This window comes from Daktulosphaira vitifoliae, unplaced genomic scaffold (genome assembly GCF_025091365.1).
Source record: "Daktulosphaira vitifoliae isolate Bord-2020 unplaced genomic scaffold, ASM2509136v1 Scaffold_2, whole genome shotgun sequence".
NCBI classification, from domain to species: domain Eukaryota; kingdom Metazoa; phylum Arthropoda; class Insecta; order Hemiptera; family Phylloxeridae; genus Daktulosphaira; species Daktulosphaira vitifoliae.
Genome location: NW_026099573.1, coordinates 25338686 through 25358209, shown reverse-complemented (window position 1 = coordinate 25358209; position 19524 = coordinate 25338686). Strand labels below are relative to the sequence as shown.

The 19524-nt window shown below is 24.4% G+C and overlaps 3 protein-coding genes across 3 annotated transcripts in view; 1 reads left to right on the top strand and 2 right to left on the bottom strand.

Moving 5' to 3' along the window:
* LOC126897468 (E3 ubiquitin-protein ligase MARCHF3-like) overlaps positions 1-19524 on the bottom strand; it is a 72857-nt gene that overhangs the window by 35406 nt on the left and 17927 nt on the right. The gene's annotated exons all lie outside the window — the stretch shown is intronic.
* On the bottom strand, positions 1002-6397 carry LOC126897460 (uncharacterized). The gene is made up of 2 exons (XM_050671066.1): positions 3894-6397; positions 1002-1402 (listed from the first exon to the last, which is right to left on the bottom strand). The coding sequence occupies exon 1, from the start codon at positions 6322-6324 to the stop codon at positions 5077-5079; it is 1248 nt and encodes a 415-aa protein (XP_050527023.1). The 5' UTR covers positions 6325-6397; the 3' UTR covers positions 1002-1402; positions 3894-5076.
* LOC126898070 (paramyosin-like) lies at positions 10329-18036 on the top strand. The gene is made up of 9 exons (XM_050672019.1): positions 10329-10421; positions 12480-12660; positions 12735-12961; positions 13059-13148; positions 13206-13303; positions 15871-15949; positions 15991-16086; positions 17615-17775; positions 17865-18036. Exons 1-9 carry the CDS (start codon positions 10329-10331, stop codon positions 18034-18036), a joined length of 1197 nt encoding a protein of 398 aa, XP_050527976.1.

Sequence of the window (19524 nt, the reverse complement as noted above, 5' to 3'; positions counted from 1 at the left end):
CACGATATAGTCTTTTCCTCTGCCTCACTTTACGTTTTCAACTTTTAAGGAAAATTTTCGGGATTTTTATCATAAGTGCACAATAGCCTAGTAATAAGACTTGTATCTACGGCGCAAAGGTATCGTCAAGACAAACTTAAGATGGCCTATTTGAGCCATAAATTGTAAATCATGAACTGTTCTTTTATTGGAAATTGATATTTTTAGGTAATATAAAATAATTGACCTATTTTTATAGAATAAAATACAAATATATGTGACTTATTAACAAACTTTAAGAGTTATAAACAATTAAAATAAATTATTTAAATTTTTCCTAAAATTTTTTTTGAGTAGTACAAAATAGATTTGAATAAAAAAATGAATTGTTTCTCCATCTTTCGCATTTCCTTAAATTGTTTTGTTCCGTTAAACTTAAAACAATATCATTTTTTTACTTATTATTTTATTAAGGATAATAATATGGTAACAAGGGTCATTAACCGATAGATATTTAAGTTTTAAATTTCCAAATTTCGTAATTTGTAATTTTAAGATGTATCAATAATAAAATTTAATTACTGTTGCAGAATAATCAATAATCAATAATGACTTATTATTATTATCACTTAAAAATATGCTGATGGTTTTTTCAACTAATCTATTAGAAAATTAAAATTATAATCGACATATTTAAAGATTACACACCCCCGTGATTTTTTTTTAAGATCGTCTCTGATTATAGATATTAAATTGAACTTTTTCCATTTATCAAAAAATAATTGTCTCAACAAGGANTAAAGTTTAAGTGCAGTGGTTTCTTATTGACTTATTCAATAGAAAAATAGTGTTTTTTTACGATTATAAAAATTTCTGAGTAGTTCATCTAAGAACAAAAAATTATACGTGTCACTTAACACTGTTTCATACGTATTTAGTGTACCAAATATGCTATTTCAGATTTATCGCAAAAAATCAGTCAGAATTTCATTAATTCTTCATCTATTTGTCACGATATAGTCTTTTCCTCTGCCTCACTTTACGTTTTCAACTTTTAAGGAAAATTTTCGGGATTTTTATCATAAGTGCACAATAGCCTAGTAATAAGACTTGTATCTACGGCGCAAAGGTATCGTCAAGACAAACTTAAGATGGCCTATTTGAGCCATAAATTGTAAATCATGAACTGTTCTTTTATTGGAAATTGATATTTTTAGGTAATATAAAATAATTGACCTATTTTTATAGAATAAAATACAAATATATGTGACTTATTAACAAACTTTAAGAGTTATAAACAATTAAAATAAATTATTTAAATTTTTCCTAAAATTTTTTTTGAGTAGTACAAAATAGATTTGAATAAAAAAATGAATTGTTTCTCCATCTTTCGCATTTCCTTAAATTGTTTTGTTCCGTTAAACTTAAAACAATATCATTTTTTTACTTATTATTTTATTAAGGATAATAATATGGTAACAAGGGTCATTAACCGATAGATATTTAAGTTTTAAATTTCCAAATTTCGTAATTTGTAATTTTAAGATGTATCAATAATAAAATTTAATTACTGTTGCAGAATAATCAATAATCAATAATGACTTATTATTATTATCACTTAAAAATATGCTGATGGTTTTTTCAACTAATCTATTAGAAAATTAAAATTATAATCGACATATTTAAAGATTACACACCCCCGTGATTTTTTTTTAAGATCGTCTCTGATTATAGATATTAAATTGAACTTTTTCCATTTATCAAAAAATAATTGTCTCAACAAGGAACAAGTTATGTATTTTTTGACATTTTTAAACATTATTTGTTAACTATAAATTGAGCATTTATATGGAATAATAAGTTTAAAAATATCTAAATTGTACCTTTATAAATTAATATAATACTAATAAATATATTTTAGGTACTCAAAAACAGCTTTATTTAATTAATTAATGACAATAACAATTTAAACTATTGAGAAATAAACTGCAGATGTAAATTAAAAAGATGAATTTATTTATTTAACGTGATGCAGGTAGCAAAATTAAGAGGAATATCATTAGGTAGTATTCCACTTCACCCCACTCACAATTAATTCTGTGTCTTACATTCTCGTCAATACCACAGTTTTTTCAACCGCTCAACACTGAACCATACATCATAGCTGGTCTCACTACAGTTTTATAGAACTTACCTTTCAGCCTTATTGGAATTCTTTTATCACATAATACACCAGACGCTTCTCTCCATTTTAACCACCCGCACTTAATCCTGTGCCTTATACCCTCATCAAGACCACCGCTCCTTTGCATAACTGATCCTCGCTTTATGTCACTGATCTCCTCCTCATTTCACCTACTTCATGTTCTCCTTTGTCAAACTCGTTTTTTATATACTCTCCTTACCTACAATAGATGATCTTCACGCCTTTATTAATTTCTTGCCTATTTTCTTCTACATTATAACGCTATATCGTTAGCGAAAACTTGTACAACTATACCTCTTCTTGTATTTCTCTAGTAATTTCATCCATCACTAAAACAGGACCTTGGTGCATTCCTTCTCTTACCCTAAAATCTACTGTTACTCCGACCACACTTTTTACCCTTTTACAAATGGTATCATACATATCCTCTATTGATATACGTTTTTGGTATTCCTTTTCTCATTAAAACCCACTTTAAAACCTATCTTGAAACTCTATCATACGTTTTCTCCAAATCTATAAATACCATACACAGTGTATCTTCTTTTCCCTTTACTTGTGCATCATATGTTTCACATATCTGTGAAAGGGAATAAGATTACTTCCTCTGCCAGTCGTAAGAAGAGACTAATGAGGTTTCGACGGATCGATAACCGATGTAAAATTATGAAGCATGCTAAACAGAACTTAGGCTGATTTCCTCATCTTGGATGTATGTGGGGAAACAGATGGAAGGAAATTAAGTTGTTAGAGACGGAGAAGGCTAAAAGAATAAGATAATGACCCGATTCTAAATTAATAGTTCAATTTATTGTATTTATAATAAAATTTTTATTTTAAATTAATTTTGAATGTTAACAATCAAATTATATGTAAATACTTATTTTATAATAATATTATTAATATTAAAACTTAGAAGTGATAGAAAAAGTCTAATTGCACATTTGAAAACATTCCAAAAAGTTGATTTAGAAAAATATATTATTGTTTCTGATGAAAGTTCTTATGTATAAAACTTATAATTTTGTTATAAATAACAAAAAATTTTTATTGAAAGATATTGTATCAAGCCCTTTAAATTTTTATACGCGTTAAAGTAAAGAAATATACAACTACTTTATTATTTTTATAATATCTCCGCAAAAATTACAATATTAAATTATTGAATATTGAATATCAATTTCATACTAAATTTAAGTACTATAATTATTATTTATTCATATATTATAATAATTAATCAAATAACTAATCGAGATAAAATTAAGAGAATAAGAGTTATTGTTGCTTTTGAAATAATCTAACAATTTCTTAAAATTAAACACTATCTACAGATTTGCATCGAAGGGTTTCTTATGATAGTGATTTTAATTACTGTCAGATATCATCTATACTTGTCCCAACTATGCCATTTCCATACTTAGCCGCGACCCCACTGTGCTACCGTTTTTTTTTAATTTATAATACTATGTCATTATTAAGACGAGGAATGCGGTCGATAGATTTCTAGGAATAAAATAACATTACTTTAAATCGTCAATAATTTCCAAAATACCTATTCATAATTTGTAATTTGAAAATCATTTTCTTAATTAGTACATTTTCCAATAAATTATCTAATTAATTTTGTGTGAATTAAAAAAATTTAATTGGATACCCTTATAAGACATAAAAAATGAACATACAAAATACTTTATAATTTGTTACTTACCATTTTATTGGGTTGTTTTTAGTAACCTTTTTTTGATTAATTCACAACCCTGTTCATCATGAAAAAAAACCCAATAAAATTTTCAATAGTATTATTATTTTTCGAATAATTAAATTATACACGATAACAAAAACAACCTGTATACAATCATTAAAAACAATCACAGTTTTATCCAAAATTAAAGCATTGAATGTTTCAATATATACAAATTTTTTAGCATATCAAATATGCGAAAATATTGTTCAGCGACTGTAACTGGAAGTGTATTTCGAGAACAAGAATTTATCACTGCTAGTGAGCAGTATAATAAAAATGTTAATGAAAATATTAAACATAAATTAATGAACCATGTTTGCATTGTAAATTTAAAGGTATAAAAATCAATTCCTGACGTTTAACTTAAACCCGTCAATAAAAAAATAATTATACAATGAATTAACGCGATTCAAATGATAAATTTTTTAATGAAGTAAGTGATAAATAATAAAATATATTTCTCACGTCACATTTGTTTTCATAACTTATTTTTTACAAGTCTAAAGCAAATTTAAATTTTAAATAACAAATTATACATTTATAAAAAATAATATATTGCGTCACATAGCATGAAAAACCTTCTATGTATAAAAAATTAAAGATAACATTTTTGATATCCTAAAAAATACACTATCTATAATATATATTTCATTTTTTTTTACTAAGGAGTTTTATCATGCCAAATGACAATATATACATAAATTTATATGATATTTATTGTAATTGAAAATTCAATAGACAAATGAATAAATTGATACATTGTGCAATAGATATAAGTCTATTAAATTAATTTTTTTCTTGAAAACTACAATTATAAAAATATTCATAATACTCATAGTCAATACAACATTTAAATTTGATTGAACATTTATGAATATCTACAATACAAAAGGGTATATCCAAACCCTTTGTCTTATGCAAACACTTTCATAGATATGATCATATCAACTATAATAATTATCACTGCTATAGAATATTTAAAACATATTTAAAGAATACAAACAAACATCTATTATCAAATATATTTATAAAATAAAATAATTATAATTATTACACTTTCCACTTCAGTTTATTTATTTTATCTTATAAATTCTTTCTTTGTATGATACTTTTAACGAAATATTAATTCAGCAAATCCAAATTTAAATTATAACACAGAAATACTTTGAAAAAATATATTTATTGTTTCAAAGTTAATATCATTTAATGTTGCACTGACTGATGTGAAATAATTTATAAATTTAATATTATTAGTTGTAGTAATAGATATTAAAGATTTCAAAGTAAATATATGGCCTAATATTCCTTTCAATTTTTTACTGTCTTCTTTTATATTGCCATGTGATAAAGTACTGATTTTTTCAAATTCTGAGTTCAATATTTTTTCGATTATATCTATGTCGTTTATATTAAAATTAGAATTGGATAGTATTAAAAATAAATTTTGCATATTTTCATCTTTTTCTAGTTTAAACTTGGAAATAAATTTTGACAGCGTGTCAATCATTGACTTCCACATGTCTTTAATAACAAACTCCTTCATATTACCTTTATTAAACATAACAGAAATATCACGATTCACATATTTTTGAAATGCTGAACTATGAATTCTGATATGTCCGTAAATTGAAGATTTTAATATCAAAGTTACCGAATCATAATAATCTTTTAACTCCGTGTAAGATTCTGACACCCATTTATTAACAGCAACTTTATGTAATATTTCTACCATTTTTATTGTGTCAAACCAATTAATTCCAACATTTTCCAATAAAAGTTTTATTAGTTCTGCTTGCTTCTGACCTATATGTCCCAAGAATAGATTGGTGGGCGTGTAATGCTTTATTTTAATTAGGGCCCCGTCGTATTGGTTACTGAGTAGATTATTTAAAATTAAATCATCAAGTTTTCTCATCCCATAGTTAATACGGAAAATGATCTCATTAGGTTTATTATATTCGTACGTAGGAAATAACGTCACAGTACCATCATTTTTTTGGATAAAGTCTACTAATGTTTGATGGACTATAGCAAAAGCTTTCTCAATACTATTTAATTTTGATTCAAATGTACCTTCAACAAATTCTGTATAATCACAAATATTTTCTAGCTTTAAAACATTTGTAATGGTATTGGCGAATATACTGTGTTGCCACAACCACCATACGTCAGGTTTCGATATTAAAGTTAAAATATATGCCATTTTTTCTCCATATTGAGACATATAATTTAAAATTTCACTCCAATAAGGCATATTATTATAATATATTAATAACTGAAATAATCTTACAAGTTGTAGGCATTGCCTAGAGATATCAATTGATACCACATTTTGTGAATAAACCTCGTTAAAAGTAACAGCACATACAAAAAAAAGAATAATACTTTTTTGCATCTTTTTATTTTTTTATTTTATTAAAAAAAAAAATACTTTTATGTGACATAAATTGCGTAGTAATTTTCATAAAATTATAGTGCAAATCTTATATACTAGTTAAAGTCAAAATATATTTTTAAGAATTACACCAACTTAATTAAATATAATAGAAATAAAATTATTATTTACTCATACATACGAAAAACTAATAAACAATTATTTAAATTTTAACTTTTATGGCAATTAATTAAATATAGTTTATATGTTTTGTTTAATACACAATGAATGTAAAATATATTAATAAAAATAATTTACACACAAATAATTCATCAGCAGTACTAATAAAAAATGTTTTTTCAAGAAAAAAAAGAAAAATGTTTATATAAAATTTTTTAGTAATGCATTCCTCAAAAACTTAAGAACGGATTTTGATTTTCAGGTTAATGTTAGAACACCATAACTAGTAAATATGCTGTAAATAGTTTCAGAACTCTAAATTTCACAGTTTATCTAATGAAGCTTCGAAGTTGACACACATAAAAAACCCGTATTTTCAAATTGACATACACACATGTATATATTTTTTCCTAATACATAGATTTTTCACTAATTTTATATAAAATTATAAAATATTAATAACATAATAATGAATATGTATATTAAATATTCTGATTCCAATTTTTAAATTATAATATCTTCTGATCAAAAGTACTTTATAGATCTCTTTACAAATAACAATAATATTCTTTATAATGAAGTAAAATTTAAAAATGTAAATAACATACTAATTTATTAATCTTAGTAAGTTAGCAATTTTCAGTATTTTTAAATGAATTTAATTTCACTGATTATTCAATTATAAACAAATAGATGAAATATTTGCTATAATAACACAAAACATTACAATTGCTTAATTTTACTAGTTTGTCACCTAGTTCATCCTATTTATTATAATTTGTAAAAATTAACTGAAATTCTACCATCATTTATAGTTTACTAACAGAATTTTATAAATTATATCAACTTAGATAATTTAAAAAATATTTTTATTATCATAAACATATCAAATATTTCATAAGAAATTTCAATCAACTTTAAGTTTCCAATTAACTATAAAATAAATAATTTAAATAAACAAAAATAAGTAAAACAAATATATTTATAAAAATCAATAAGTCTACATCTTTTAAACTTCAGCTTGACAAGCTTCTTTTAGAAATACTCATGAACAATTAAAAATTAGTAATTTCTGACTTTATACAAGTAAAAAAAATCCAGCACTGGTGGGTCGCGGCACAGTGGTGACGTGGCATAGTTGGATCAAGTATTATGATATCTGACAGTGATTAAAATCACTATAAAAAAAAACGCTTCGATGCAAATCTTTAGATAGTGTTTAATTTTAAAAAATTGGTGGATTATACCAAAAGCAACATGATCTGCTAGTTCGTTATTGATATCCTGATTCAGATAAAGTATGTCGAATGAAAAAGGGATTATTAAAAAATATTATTTCTCATAAAAAAATTATGTGAATCCATACACTTTACAATAAATTATAGCATTATAAAGTTAAAAATATAAAAAAAATTTTTTTTACAAAAATCGTACTTTTTTATAAACTTGATGTCTGTTTTCACCATGAAGATAAAATAAAAACCGAAATTTTTTTTTACTATAATACAGTATATTACATTAACCTTAATTTAAGATATATATAAAAGTGTCAGACTTTCCGGAACACTGTCAAAATTTAAGTTGAAAAAGTTCTATTTTCTACATGAATTTTTTAGATTTGAACCCCCCGTATATAGGGAAATGGTTCGATTTAAAAAAAACAGTATGTCAAATGAAAGATGTATATAAATACTACTCCTCATGAAAAAATTGTACTGATCCATACATTTTTCAAAATGTTATAACATAATAAAGTTAAAAATGTAAAATACAAAATCGAAAATTTACACACAAAAATAGCATTTGTTAGCCTTTTTCACCGTAAAAATAAAATAAAGTCCGAAATTTTTTTTTCCTTAATAATGTACATTACATTAGTTTTAAATTAAGATTTATATAAAAGTGTCAGACACTCCGGAATATTTTCAAAAGTTAAGTTGAAAAAGTTAATTTTTTGTGAAATAGTAGTCATATTAAATCCCCCCCTGTGGGCAGATAAAGGTTCAAATTTACAAAAAAAATATACCAAATGATAAGTAAAGACATCAAGCATCTATATAAAAAAAAAAAATTACTTATCCATACATTTTCCAAAAAGTTATAGCATTATTAAGTTAAAAATATAAAAAAAAATTATTTTACAAAAATCGTAATTTTTTATTAACTGTGATGTCTATTTTCACCGTGAAGACAACTCCAGAGGTCAATTTTTTTTTTTTTTTAATTAAAGTATATTACATAAGCTTCAAATTAAGATATATATAAAAGTGTTAGACCTTCCGGAACATTTTCAAAAGTTAAGTTGAAAAAGTTCTACTCTCTATATGCATTTTTTATATTTGAAGCCCCCCCCGTATATAGGGAAATAGTCTGATTTAAAAAAAAAGTATGTCCAATGAAAGATGTATATAAATACTACTTCTCATGAAAAAATTGTATTGATCCATACATTTTTTAAAAAGTTATAGCACTTTAAAGTAAAAAATGTAAATTATAAAATCGAAAATTTTCACACAAAAATAGCATTCGGTAGCCGTTTTCACCATGAAGACAAGTCCAGAGGTCAAATTTTTTTTTTTCAAATTAAAGTATATTACATTAGCTTTAATTTAAGATATATATAAAAGTGTCAGACCTTCCGGAACACTTTCAAAAGTTAAGTTGAAAAAGTTCTACTTTCTATATGCATTTTTTATATTTGAAGCCCCCCCATATATAGGGAAATAGTCTGATTTAAAAAAAAAGTATATCCAATGAAAGATGTATATAAATACTACTTCTCATGAAAAAATTGTATTGATCCATACATTTTTTAAAAAGTTATAGCACTTTAAACTAAAAAATGTAATTTATAAAATCGAGAATTTTCACACAAAAATAGCATTCAGTAGCCGTTTTCACCATGAAGACAAGTCCAGAGGTTAAATTTTTTTTTTTTAAATTAAAGTACATTACATCAGATTTAATTTAAGATATATATAAAAGTGTCAGACCTTCCGGAACATTTTCAAAAGTTATGTTGAAAAAGTTAATTTTTTGTGAAAAAGTTGTCATTTTAAAACCCCCCCTGTGGGCAGCTAAAGGGTCAGATTTATAAACAAAATATACCAAATAATAGGTAAAGACAATAAGCATCTTTAAAAAAAAAATGTATTCATTAGTTCATTTTTGGAAATGTTATGGCAGTTTTAAGTAAAAAAAATTTCAAAAATTAGTGAGTTTTAAATTTGTAATTTTTTTGAAGGTTTCCCTCATTTATGGGGACCGAGAGAAATTTTTTCAATTTTTCATCAGGGTAATGTCTTCGACTAGATACGATTTGTGATCTTTTGACGTATCGTTGAAAGAAATCCGTTCGGTGAGAGCTGAAAAAAAGTGGTAACAGACANCGTTGAAAGAAATCCGTTCGGTGAGAGCTGAAAAAAAGTAGTAACAGACAAAAAAACTAAAAACAAAACACATCATAGTAAAATTAATACCTTCTCAGCTTTGCATCGAAACTAAATTTGTATAGTGTAATTTCAGTTTAATTCAGTTATTTTTCAAATATAATTTATATTTTAATATGAAATATAAATTTATAAATTAATGACTCTTTGAAAATTGTATGAATAGTTAATCTTAAGTTGGTGCTGTTAATAAAATATTTGAATGGAATCTTAATTTGTTAAATAATACTTACTGGCCATAAAATATTATTTTATACAATTTTTATCAATTGTATATAAAATTTGTAAAATAATAAAATATGCTTGTCGTACATTTTACAATATGTAAACAAGGTATTGCTATTTTAAGTTATACTACATTTATGCGAATGTAGTGATTTTAATAAAATATATGCAATGGACGATATCGTAAAATATTTTAATCAAAATTTAAATGATTATGAAAATAAAGAGGTAATGGATGAAATGGGCACGTTTATAAATAAGAAGGTAATGTAACTTTTTGTCCGCATAAATTGAAAAATAACTTAATAAATCGATATCTTATGAAGAATGAAATTTTTGAATCGAATTTATCGGAACCCATACAATCAATGTGTGTCGAAGAAATGAATAGGCATCTGACAAGAAAAATACAAGTAATTTATATATAAAAACCCAGCACAGGGGGGTCGCGGCACAGTGGTGACGTGACATAGTTGGATCAAGTATAATGATATCTGATAGTGATTAAAATCACTATCAAAAATAAACGCTTCGATGCAAATCTTTAGATAGTGTTTAATTTTAAAAAAATTGGTGTTTTATTCCAAAAGCTACTTGATCTGCTGGTTCCTTATTAATATCTCGATTAAGATAAAGTATGTCGAATGAAAAAGGGTTTATTAAAAAATATTATTTCTCATAAAAAAATTNAATTATTCCTAATAGTGTTTTGATCATACTTTATGATACTTATTATTAAGATTTTGTATATTGTTAAACTATAATCTCAGCATTTATTTAAGGGAAAACTGAGAAATGACACCGATATAACTTACAATTCACTATAAATTTAATTTAAGTTATTAAATCAGTTTTTTTTTTTTTATTATTTTGAACATAATTATAATGCCTAGAGAGTAGATTTTTAATTTTTTACATATTTTTGTTGTATTTATGTAGCTTGACAGAGTAAGAAATGTTAACACTCTGCCAACTACTGAATTAATCGCAGTTTTATAAAATTTTATAAAACAGAATATTTAACAATACATTTATTTTTTATACATTAGTTTTAGTAAATATGAAATTTTTTTTTACTATTTAACATTAAATAAATTAAAATAAAAACAACATACATTCAAATAAGTAAATAATTCAATGCAAAGTGAGTTTTTTTAATTCTCTGGTGAATTTTAGAAAAATTGATCCAGTTAAAAAAAATTAATTTTATTATTATTAGATAAATTTTTAAAAGCCTATTTTTCAAAAAAAAATATGTAAATTATTAATAGTAGAAAAAATATCTAAAATATTAGTAGCCAGAAACAAATTTATAAATAGAGTATATATTATTATCCCGTCTGCCCTTCAAAAATATTACTGGTATTTTTTACATTGGAAACTTTCAGGAGTGTAAAAATTACAATTACACGAAATATCAGGACTTAACGGCAACGTTTTCTATTTCGATTTTATTCTCAGGTATTAAAACAATTAAAAATAAATAAATATTTAAACATATATAAAAACATACAAAAATGTGTTATACTTAAAAATTGCATTTTTTTTTTGGATTATTTCTACATTTTTTGTAAGAATATAATGATGCTTATTATCATCACATTAAATTATATAACTCATCTGAAAAAAATGAGTTTTAATGAATATTTACATTATTATTTCTAAATTATACGTCAATGGTTATTGCATCGTCACGTCATCTCTTAAATACAAGCTTACTTATTCTCCAGCCAATTTACATTAATTACCTAGAATAAATTTTTTTTTTTTTTAATTAATTTGAATAAATCTATCTTTAAGTGTTTGGAAGAAGATAATGAGCACTTGACATTACTATTAGAAAAACAAAGCAAAAAAAAAACTAAAACATTGGAAAAAACTAAAAATGAAATTGATAACTCGGCTTCCAAAAAAATATTTGAACTATCAGAAAAAGTCCGTGAATTATCAATTCAATTAAAAACAATAAAAGAAAAAAGTGAGGAAAATAATAGTGTAACTTGTGATCCTATTGACAATAGGTTAAGTTTAGCAAACAAAAAACTTTGTAATTATCGAGACCAAATATCACAGCTAAAGAAGGATTTAGAATTAACCAAAACAGTAAGCATTTTAGGATAAATAATAGAACTTTTTTGATGGCGGATACTGTTTTATATGTTGATACTTTGCGTATTTAAAAAATTAAATACATTTAGCTAAAATAATCATACTGGAAAAATTACGAATAAATGTTCACTATTTTATAATGTTCATTAGAGAGAATTTAATTATAATGAGTTGATTATTAATTATTTATAAACATAATTGTATTTTGTAAAGGCGTTAGCAAATGAAGTCGGCGATTCTATTTTACAAAAAACTGTGAACAGTCATACAGGATTGTCAGATCGCAGAGGACGAGCCCAATACATAATATTATTACAGCAAAAAGTAACTCAACTCCAAGAAAAACTAAATCTAAAAAACAGCACAAATACAAATGATTTCGATGAACTTCAATGTAAGTACTTGGATAGGAGAAAATAATAAACTTCGATTTTTTTATGAATCGATTTATTTTGCGTGCATGAGTAGATAAAAAAGCAATAGAAGATGTGAGACGGGAAGAAAGAGAAAAAAAATCGCTTGTCGAATTAGAACTCAAATGCGCTCTAAAGAGAGTTAATGAGCTAGATACATCTTCTAAAAAATGGGAAAGTCGATGTAAAGCTCTTGATGTAGAAATGGCAGTTCTTAGAGATCGGCTTGAAAAGATTCAGTTGAAATTTCAACATAATGAAAAAATCATCGAAGAACAAGAAGTGCGTGTATAAGAGACAACCCTGCTGATACTATATTTTTACAAAACTTATTAATTCTTTATTATTTTCATGAGACTCTACCTTATTTAATGTATAGGGTAAATTAAAAACTACCAATGAAGATACTATTCGTAAACTAAATAAGTTAGAAAGGGACAATAAGACTCTTTGTCAAAGGCTCGAAGAGGTAATTTAAGTTACGCCAATTCACATACAAACATTTTTTATTTACTTCATCTTTTAGGTAGAAAAGACAATTGAGGAAGAAACAAAAAAGTTATTAAGCAAAGATTTGGAAATTAAACAATTACAAAATGAGTTAAAAATGTGTAAACCAATTATGTAAGTGACTTGATGAATTTATTATTAAATATACGTACTGTTAAAAATCTAAAAGTCAGAAGTGTGTTTTTAATGAGAGCATACCAAGTAAAATTATTTAAAAAATGTATATGTGACACATAATGTCTATATTAATTACGTGTAACTTCAATATTACTCGGCTGACAAATTATATTTAAGATATGACACAGTTTAAGAGCGTTGTTGGACTCCGTTAAACTAGATGCTCAATACAATATTTTGGCGTGACAAATTAATGCCCAACAAATTTGTATGGGAGTAGATTTGAATCATTTTTAAGTTTTTTTGACTTTTCAAAAAATAACACATACTATTTAGAAAAATTACAGATGTACCTATCTCTTCAGTTTTATTCTAATGTTTCGAACTCGTTGCAAAGTTCTTCTTCAGAATGATAGGTACAAACCTGAGCTTGAACTTTAAGGTTGGCTTGCTCGTTGAGTTCATTTTTATATTATAATCGGTTGATTATCGATAAACTTAATAATGACTATTTGTTGTTATTGATAGTGTTTTTGTTTATGTTTTTGACATTCTTAACATTAATCTATTTATTCTACACTGATAACTTTCAGATTTTTTCATTATAACTTTTTACATATTAAATTTTGTTCTCTATTATGTCGTAATACAAAACAAACCACTAAAGTGTAGTGCAGGTACGAAGATGAAGACGAATCTACTGCCTGGATATACACGTACGAATAATTGTACAGCAGTTACTGTACTCGACTGACACTCCGGATAGGCTGTGGGTGTTGAAAGGCCGTTGTTATTGGGTAAGGGTAACAACTAGGTATGAGGTGCAGACGAAGTGCAAGACACAAGTACTCTGAAATGTCGAGTATGAGAGTAAGTAGGTGAAAAAGAAGAACAAAGACGTGACTTTATACTGTAAGCCGGATAGCGACAGCCGAGTACTGAGACTGATGAATGACACAAAGCAAAGGGCTGCGTACTGGAATCGACTAATCACAATGATCAGGTCCTTTGGGTTTAAATTATATTTTGGATGATTGCTAATTTTGTATTAACCATTTTTTATTGTTAATTCATCAGTCGCTAGTAACGGATGTGCTGTCTGTATTTTATAATAATAATTGTTTACAAAAGTGGTAACGTGAAACCATCACAATTGTGTAATCTTCTTTTTTCTTAGTGAATGATAAGTAACCAAGTCTTGTTCATTTTGCATCCACCTTCTCTGTAATAATTTTCTAGAATTTTTTTATTTCCATTACTTTCTTGTATAAACATTTACTCTGTTAAGCCGTGGATAGGTGATTCAATCTCACTAGACGTATTTTGATTAATAATAAACACAATAATTGAGGTTATTATGAAGTGAACTGTATTAAACGATACGTATATATAAATTAAATGGTATGTTCGCTCGAGAGCTCCTAAGTTACGTTACTATTGTTACTTATCATAAAAACATCGCCCGATTTCTTAATCGCTATATAATACTATAAAACTTCTTTGACAAACCGCGCCCCCACATACTCAATAAGCTTTATTCAATATTTTGATCTATTTGGTTAAATTGAATTTTGTGTTCACTGTTTTTATTTTGTCCGTTTACTTGGAATTTGAACACTCTTTGGTAGACCACATCCTTTTTAATCTACTTTTGTTCTTGTTGCAATTGCTCTTCCTATTCATCCAATGTATAACTTGCCACATGACCATGGTATTGAAAACCTTTGTATTTTTAGTAATTTGTCTTTTGGACTCGGAGTGTTCTTTTACGACTATAACGTTTTGTATCGTGTTAAATTTATCTAGTATTACTAATTGTGAGTAACTTCCTAACCTTTGTCTGGCTTTTAGATTTGTTAATAATAGTTGAATGGACATTCCATAATTCATAATTATTGAAAAATTTTAATTTCCTGCTAAAAATATGGAATAATATACATTTTTTTTATAGTTATAATATCCAACTTTTTCAAAAATCTTTCCTTATTTGAATGTCTCATGTTTTGCTAATTATATTTTATTATTTAATGTTTAAATTATTATTTCTATTATTTCTATTATTTTATTTTATTTTTCTTTGTTTTATTGATTTAATAATTACTTGAATAATATAATTATTAAATTATTATTTAATAAAATTTGACCTCTATTATATTCCTCCTAGAATAATAATAATTTCGATAATTTTTTTTTGGCTTTTTAAGTAGAATTTATTATTAATTTATTAGTGGTTAAAAATGTTTAAATTATATTATATTTAAATTATAAAAATTATCCAATTAGGAATGTAACTAATTTAAGGCTAATAAAATATATATGTTACCATTGAAAAAATAAATTTTATTATTTTATAAAGGATAGGTCAAGAGCTTAAAAATATTAAGCTACTTATAAAACAAAAAAAATAACCAGTATTTAAAAGTTTCATAAAATTATTATTTTAGTAGAAATCTAGTGATCAATGATAAATAAATTGTCCTTTATTTTGTATTAAAAATTAATATTCCTAATAATACTAATATGTTAATCAATTATTACAATTTTATATTTATTGATTTTTTTAGAATAAAACAAGAAATGGATTTTTCAAATATTGTTAACGAGCCAATACATGTAATTGATTACTATCAATTTATACCTATGGTAATATAAATGTTACATGTAGCTCAAATTTTAATTTACAGAAATTTAAACAGCTTGAAAATCAACAACTATTAGAATTATTACTCAAAGCCAACACGGAAGTTCGTGAAAAAATTTTACAAACTACAGATCTTAAGGTTAGCATAGATATATTCACAAAAAGAATAAATTTATGTCATTAAATAATATGAACACATAAGAGTAACGGGGGGAATGTCTGCCACCTAACCTGTATTTGAATATACTCAGATGTTTTTCATCTTAAAAGGTGTAGGTTATATTATATCAAAACTTAAAGTTCTTTAAATTAATATTTATATATAATATTGATTTTTAAAAAAATTGAATGTGACCAGCGTTACATAAGGGTAATACTGTTCATATTGTAACTCCATTTAAATATTTAAAAAATCAAATTTAGTATAATAGAAATATACAAATAAATAGAAATTAATATTTATGATTGTATATATTTCTTTCAATAACTCATTAACTGTATTAATTTATTAATAATTTTACTTAAATTAATTTAATATCGAGAACTGGGGTAATGCCGGTAATGGTTTTTATTTAACTCAAAAATTCTTTGTTTTAATATTATGGAATTTTTTGGAAATAAAACTTTAATATATTGATTATAGTATGTAAGGTTACAAATTTGTTAAATTAAGATTTATTTAGTAATGAATTATAGCCGGTATCACCCCTTTAGAATCACTTGATAATCAATTTATTTCATTAAGTAAAACCATTTATCATTATTTTTAAAATAATAGTCAATCCTTTGCGAAATATAAAAATAATTATACACATGTGGTAGAAAAATATCATAGAAATTCTTACCTAAAAAGTTGAAAATCACGAAACTTTAATGTCACCGTCAATGAAAATATGGAAATGTTTTGGTGAGAAAAAATTATTATATTATCATTAATCATCATATTTTAAGTAATGATAATAACGATAATCTTGCTAAGCAATCAATATCGTACCCAGTAATTCAGTTAAAAAGAAATATGGGGGACCGGTACTACCATAAGCCGGCATTCTCCCAAGTTCTTCTACATATAAGTGTTATCAGATCTTACTGACAATGCTTAAACTTTTGATACTTCTTAGACTACGTTCAAAACATATTTTTGATTATTTATCATTAATAAAAATATTAATTAATTTTTAGCTCTTTTCTTACAAACAAATTTGTCGAGTCAAAAAATAATCCTATAAATAAGAAAATATTTTTTATATTCAGCGTGAGTCTCATGTCAAATAAAATCATTTCATTAAATATTTCCTGATCTATTTGATATTATTTGATAAATCTATTATTTGATATTTAAATCGTACTGATCTTTTAAATATTTCATAGTATACAATAAATAAAAAAGATTTTAAACAATTGAATAGTGCGTATTTCTTGCATATATATGCTTACTTATAATTAAAGAAACAGAAACAAATTACTTACCAAAAATTATTTTGTATTTATAGTATCTATTGTATATTTATCTATTAATCAATGAGATTCTTTTTATTGTCTAAAATTTGTAAAATGTAAATTATGTATACATTTTAGAAAATAAGCATAAATTAATTTTATAGTTTTTATTTTTTTAGTATTAACTGTTTTCTCTAACAATTTTAGATAACTTTTTTTATTACTAGATTGAATTAGCAAAACAAAAACAAAAAGTGAAGAGAACGGAATCTAAAACAGGAGGAATGAGAACAGTGTCGTCCAAGACGTGTAGTAATACGAGTCGGCCTATGTCATATAAATCTACCTATGAATCAAAACAAATTTCAGTGAACCAAATTCAACTTAAGTATGTCATATTATTTTGATTTTTAACATAAACAGAACTATGTGTATGTTTTTTTCATATTATTATGAGAATATACTTGTATTCAATAGGATAGATATACTGAACGAGGAGAATGCCGCATTAAAAACACACATTGATACTCTCACAATAATCAACAAGGACCAAGAAAGACAGTTTGCTAAATCATTAACCGAATTAAATAAAAAAATTAAAACAATTATCCCTTGCAATTGCACAAAATTTATTAAATCAGATAATTAAATTTCATAAACAACCCAGAAATTACTTCGATGAGAAAATTAGTAATAGGTAGTTGTCAGTTTTGACTATAATTTAATAAAAAATAAACATCAGTACTATTATATTATACTATATTAATATTACAAATAAATTTTTTTTCTAAAATCTACTTAAAACAAACCTAAGAATTTAAAACATAAAAAAAAAACTTTTAGACCTTTATATCAAAGGTTATGAAAACTTAGTTGGATTAAGGCATCGGGTTTTATATCTTTTATAACATAATATTTCTCAATCACGTTCCTTCCCTTCCTATGTATAAAAAAATCATATTTTTTGAAATATTGGTCTGTGATGTATAAAAAACATACTTAAAAAAATAAATCAAGAAATGTATATAAAAAAATCCCAAAAAATTGAAGTAATTATTAATTTAAATAAATAATATTATAATTTATTATTAAACATGCTTACATACATTATTTATCGTAATTGTATAATATAAGCATAAATTCAATATTTTATAATATGCCTAAAATTTATCATGTAAATTTTTTAATAAGTTTTTGAATACAAAGACTTTCAAATATAGAGATTAAAGAATTGCTCTTGAAGTATAATAACAATTTATTTTTCTTAAACAATAAACAATGTAAACTGACCAAATATTATAATTAAACCAAATTATAAAATCAATACAAAAAGTGTTGATTTAGCTAATATGTTTAAGTCAATTTTTGTTATAATATCTTAAATTGTATTTAAAAAATAAATTTAACAATTATATTGTAAAAGGGAAGTTGTTCTGGATAGATTTACTAAATAACTTTGATTAAATAAATTAATTATCAACGTTACTATGCTTAAATTAAAGTGAATTACTTTTATTTTAATTTTACTTGTAATAAAGCATCATGAACTCTTGGATTTTTTTAAACAAAACTGTGATGAACCTACTAATGTATTATACTTTGCTATAGTGAGGTTTATTTTTGAGTATGCTTCTTTTGTTTCATCTCCATCACAAATTGTGAAAATTCAATTTTTAATTTAATATATTTCTAGATTCATCAATTAATTAATACTTTTTTAATTCATTCCTTATACCTTATAAAAGAGTCAACATTAATTTTTTAATGGCAACATACATATTTAACTAGGTTAAAAATAATAGATAGTTAAGAAAATGACTGGTCGATAACAACTTTTTGATCTATACTTGGAAAGTTAACATTTTTATACTTTGACAGGAGGAAAAGTGCGAACAAAATATGTCTAATAATATTATTATATGCGTATAATATTATTATTATACTTACCCGTTTATAATTTAAAATCATCATAATTTTTGAAATGCTAGTCCATAAATTGTTATTGGCAAGTCGTTTTTTAATTAAATCATTTTTCATTTTATAAGCTAGTGTAACATGTAACCTTTATAATAATAATAAAATAAAATCATATTTAAAATTCTTTCTCTATTGTTAATAAAATTCAAAGATATTAAAC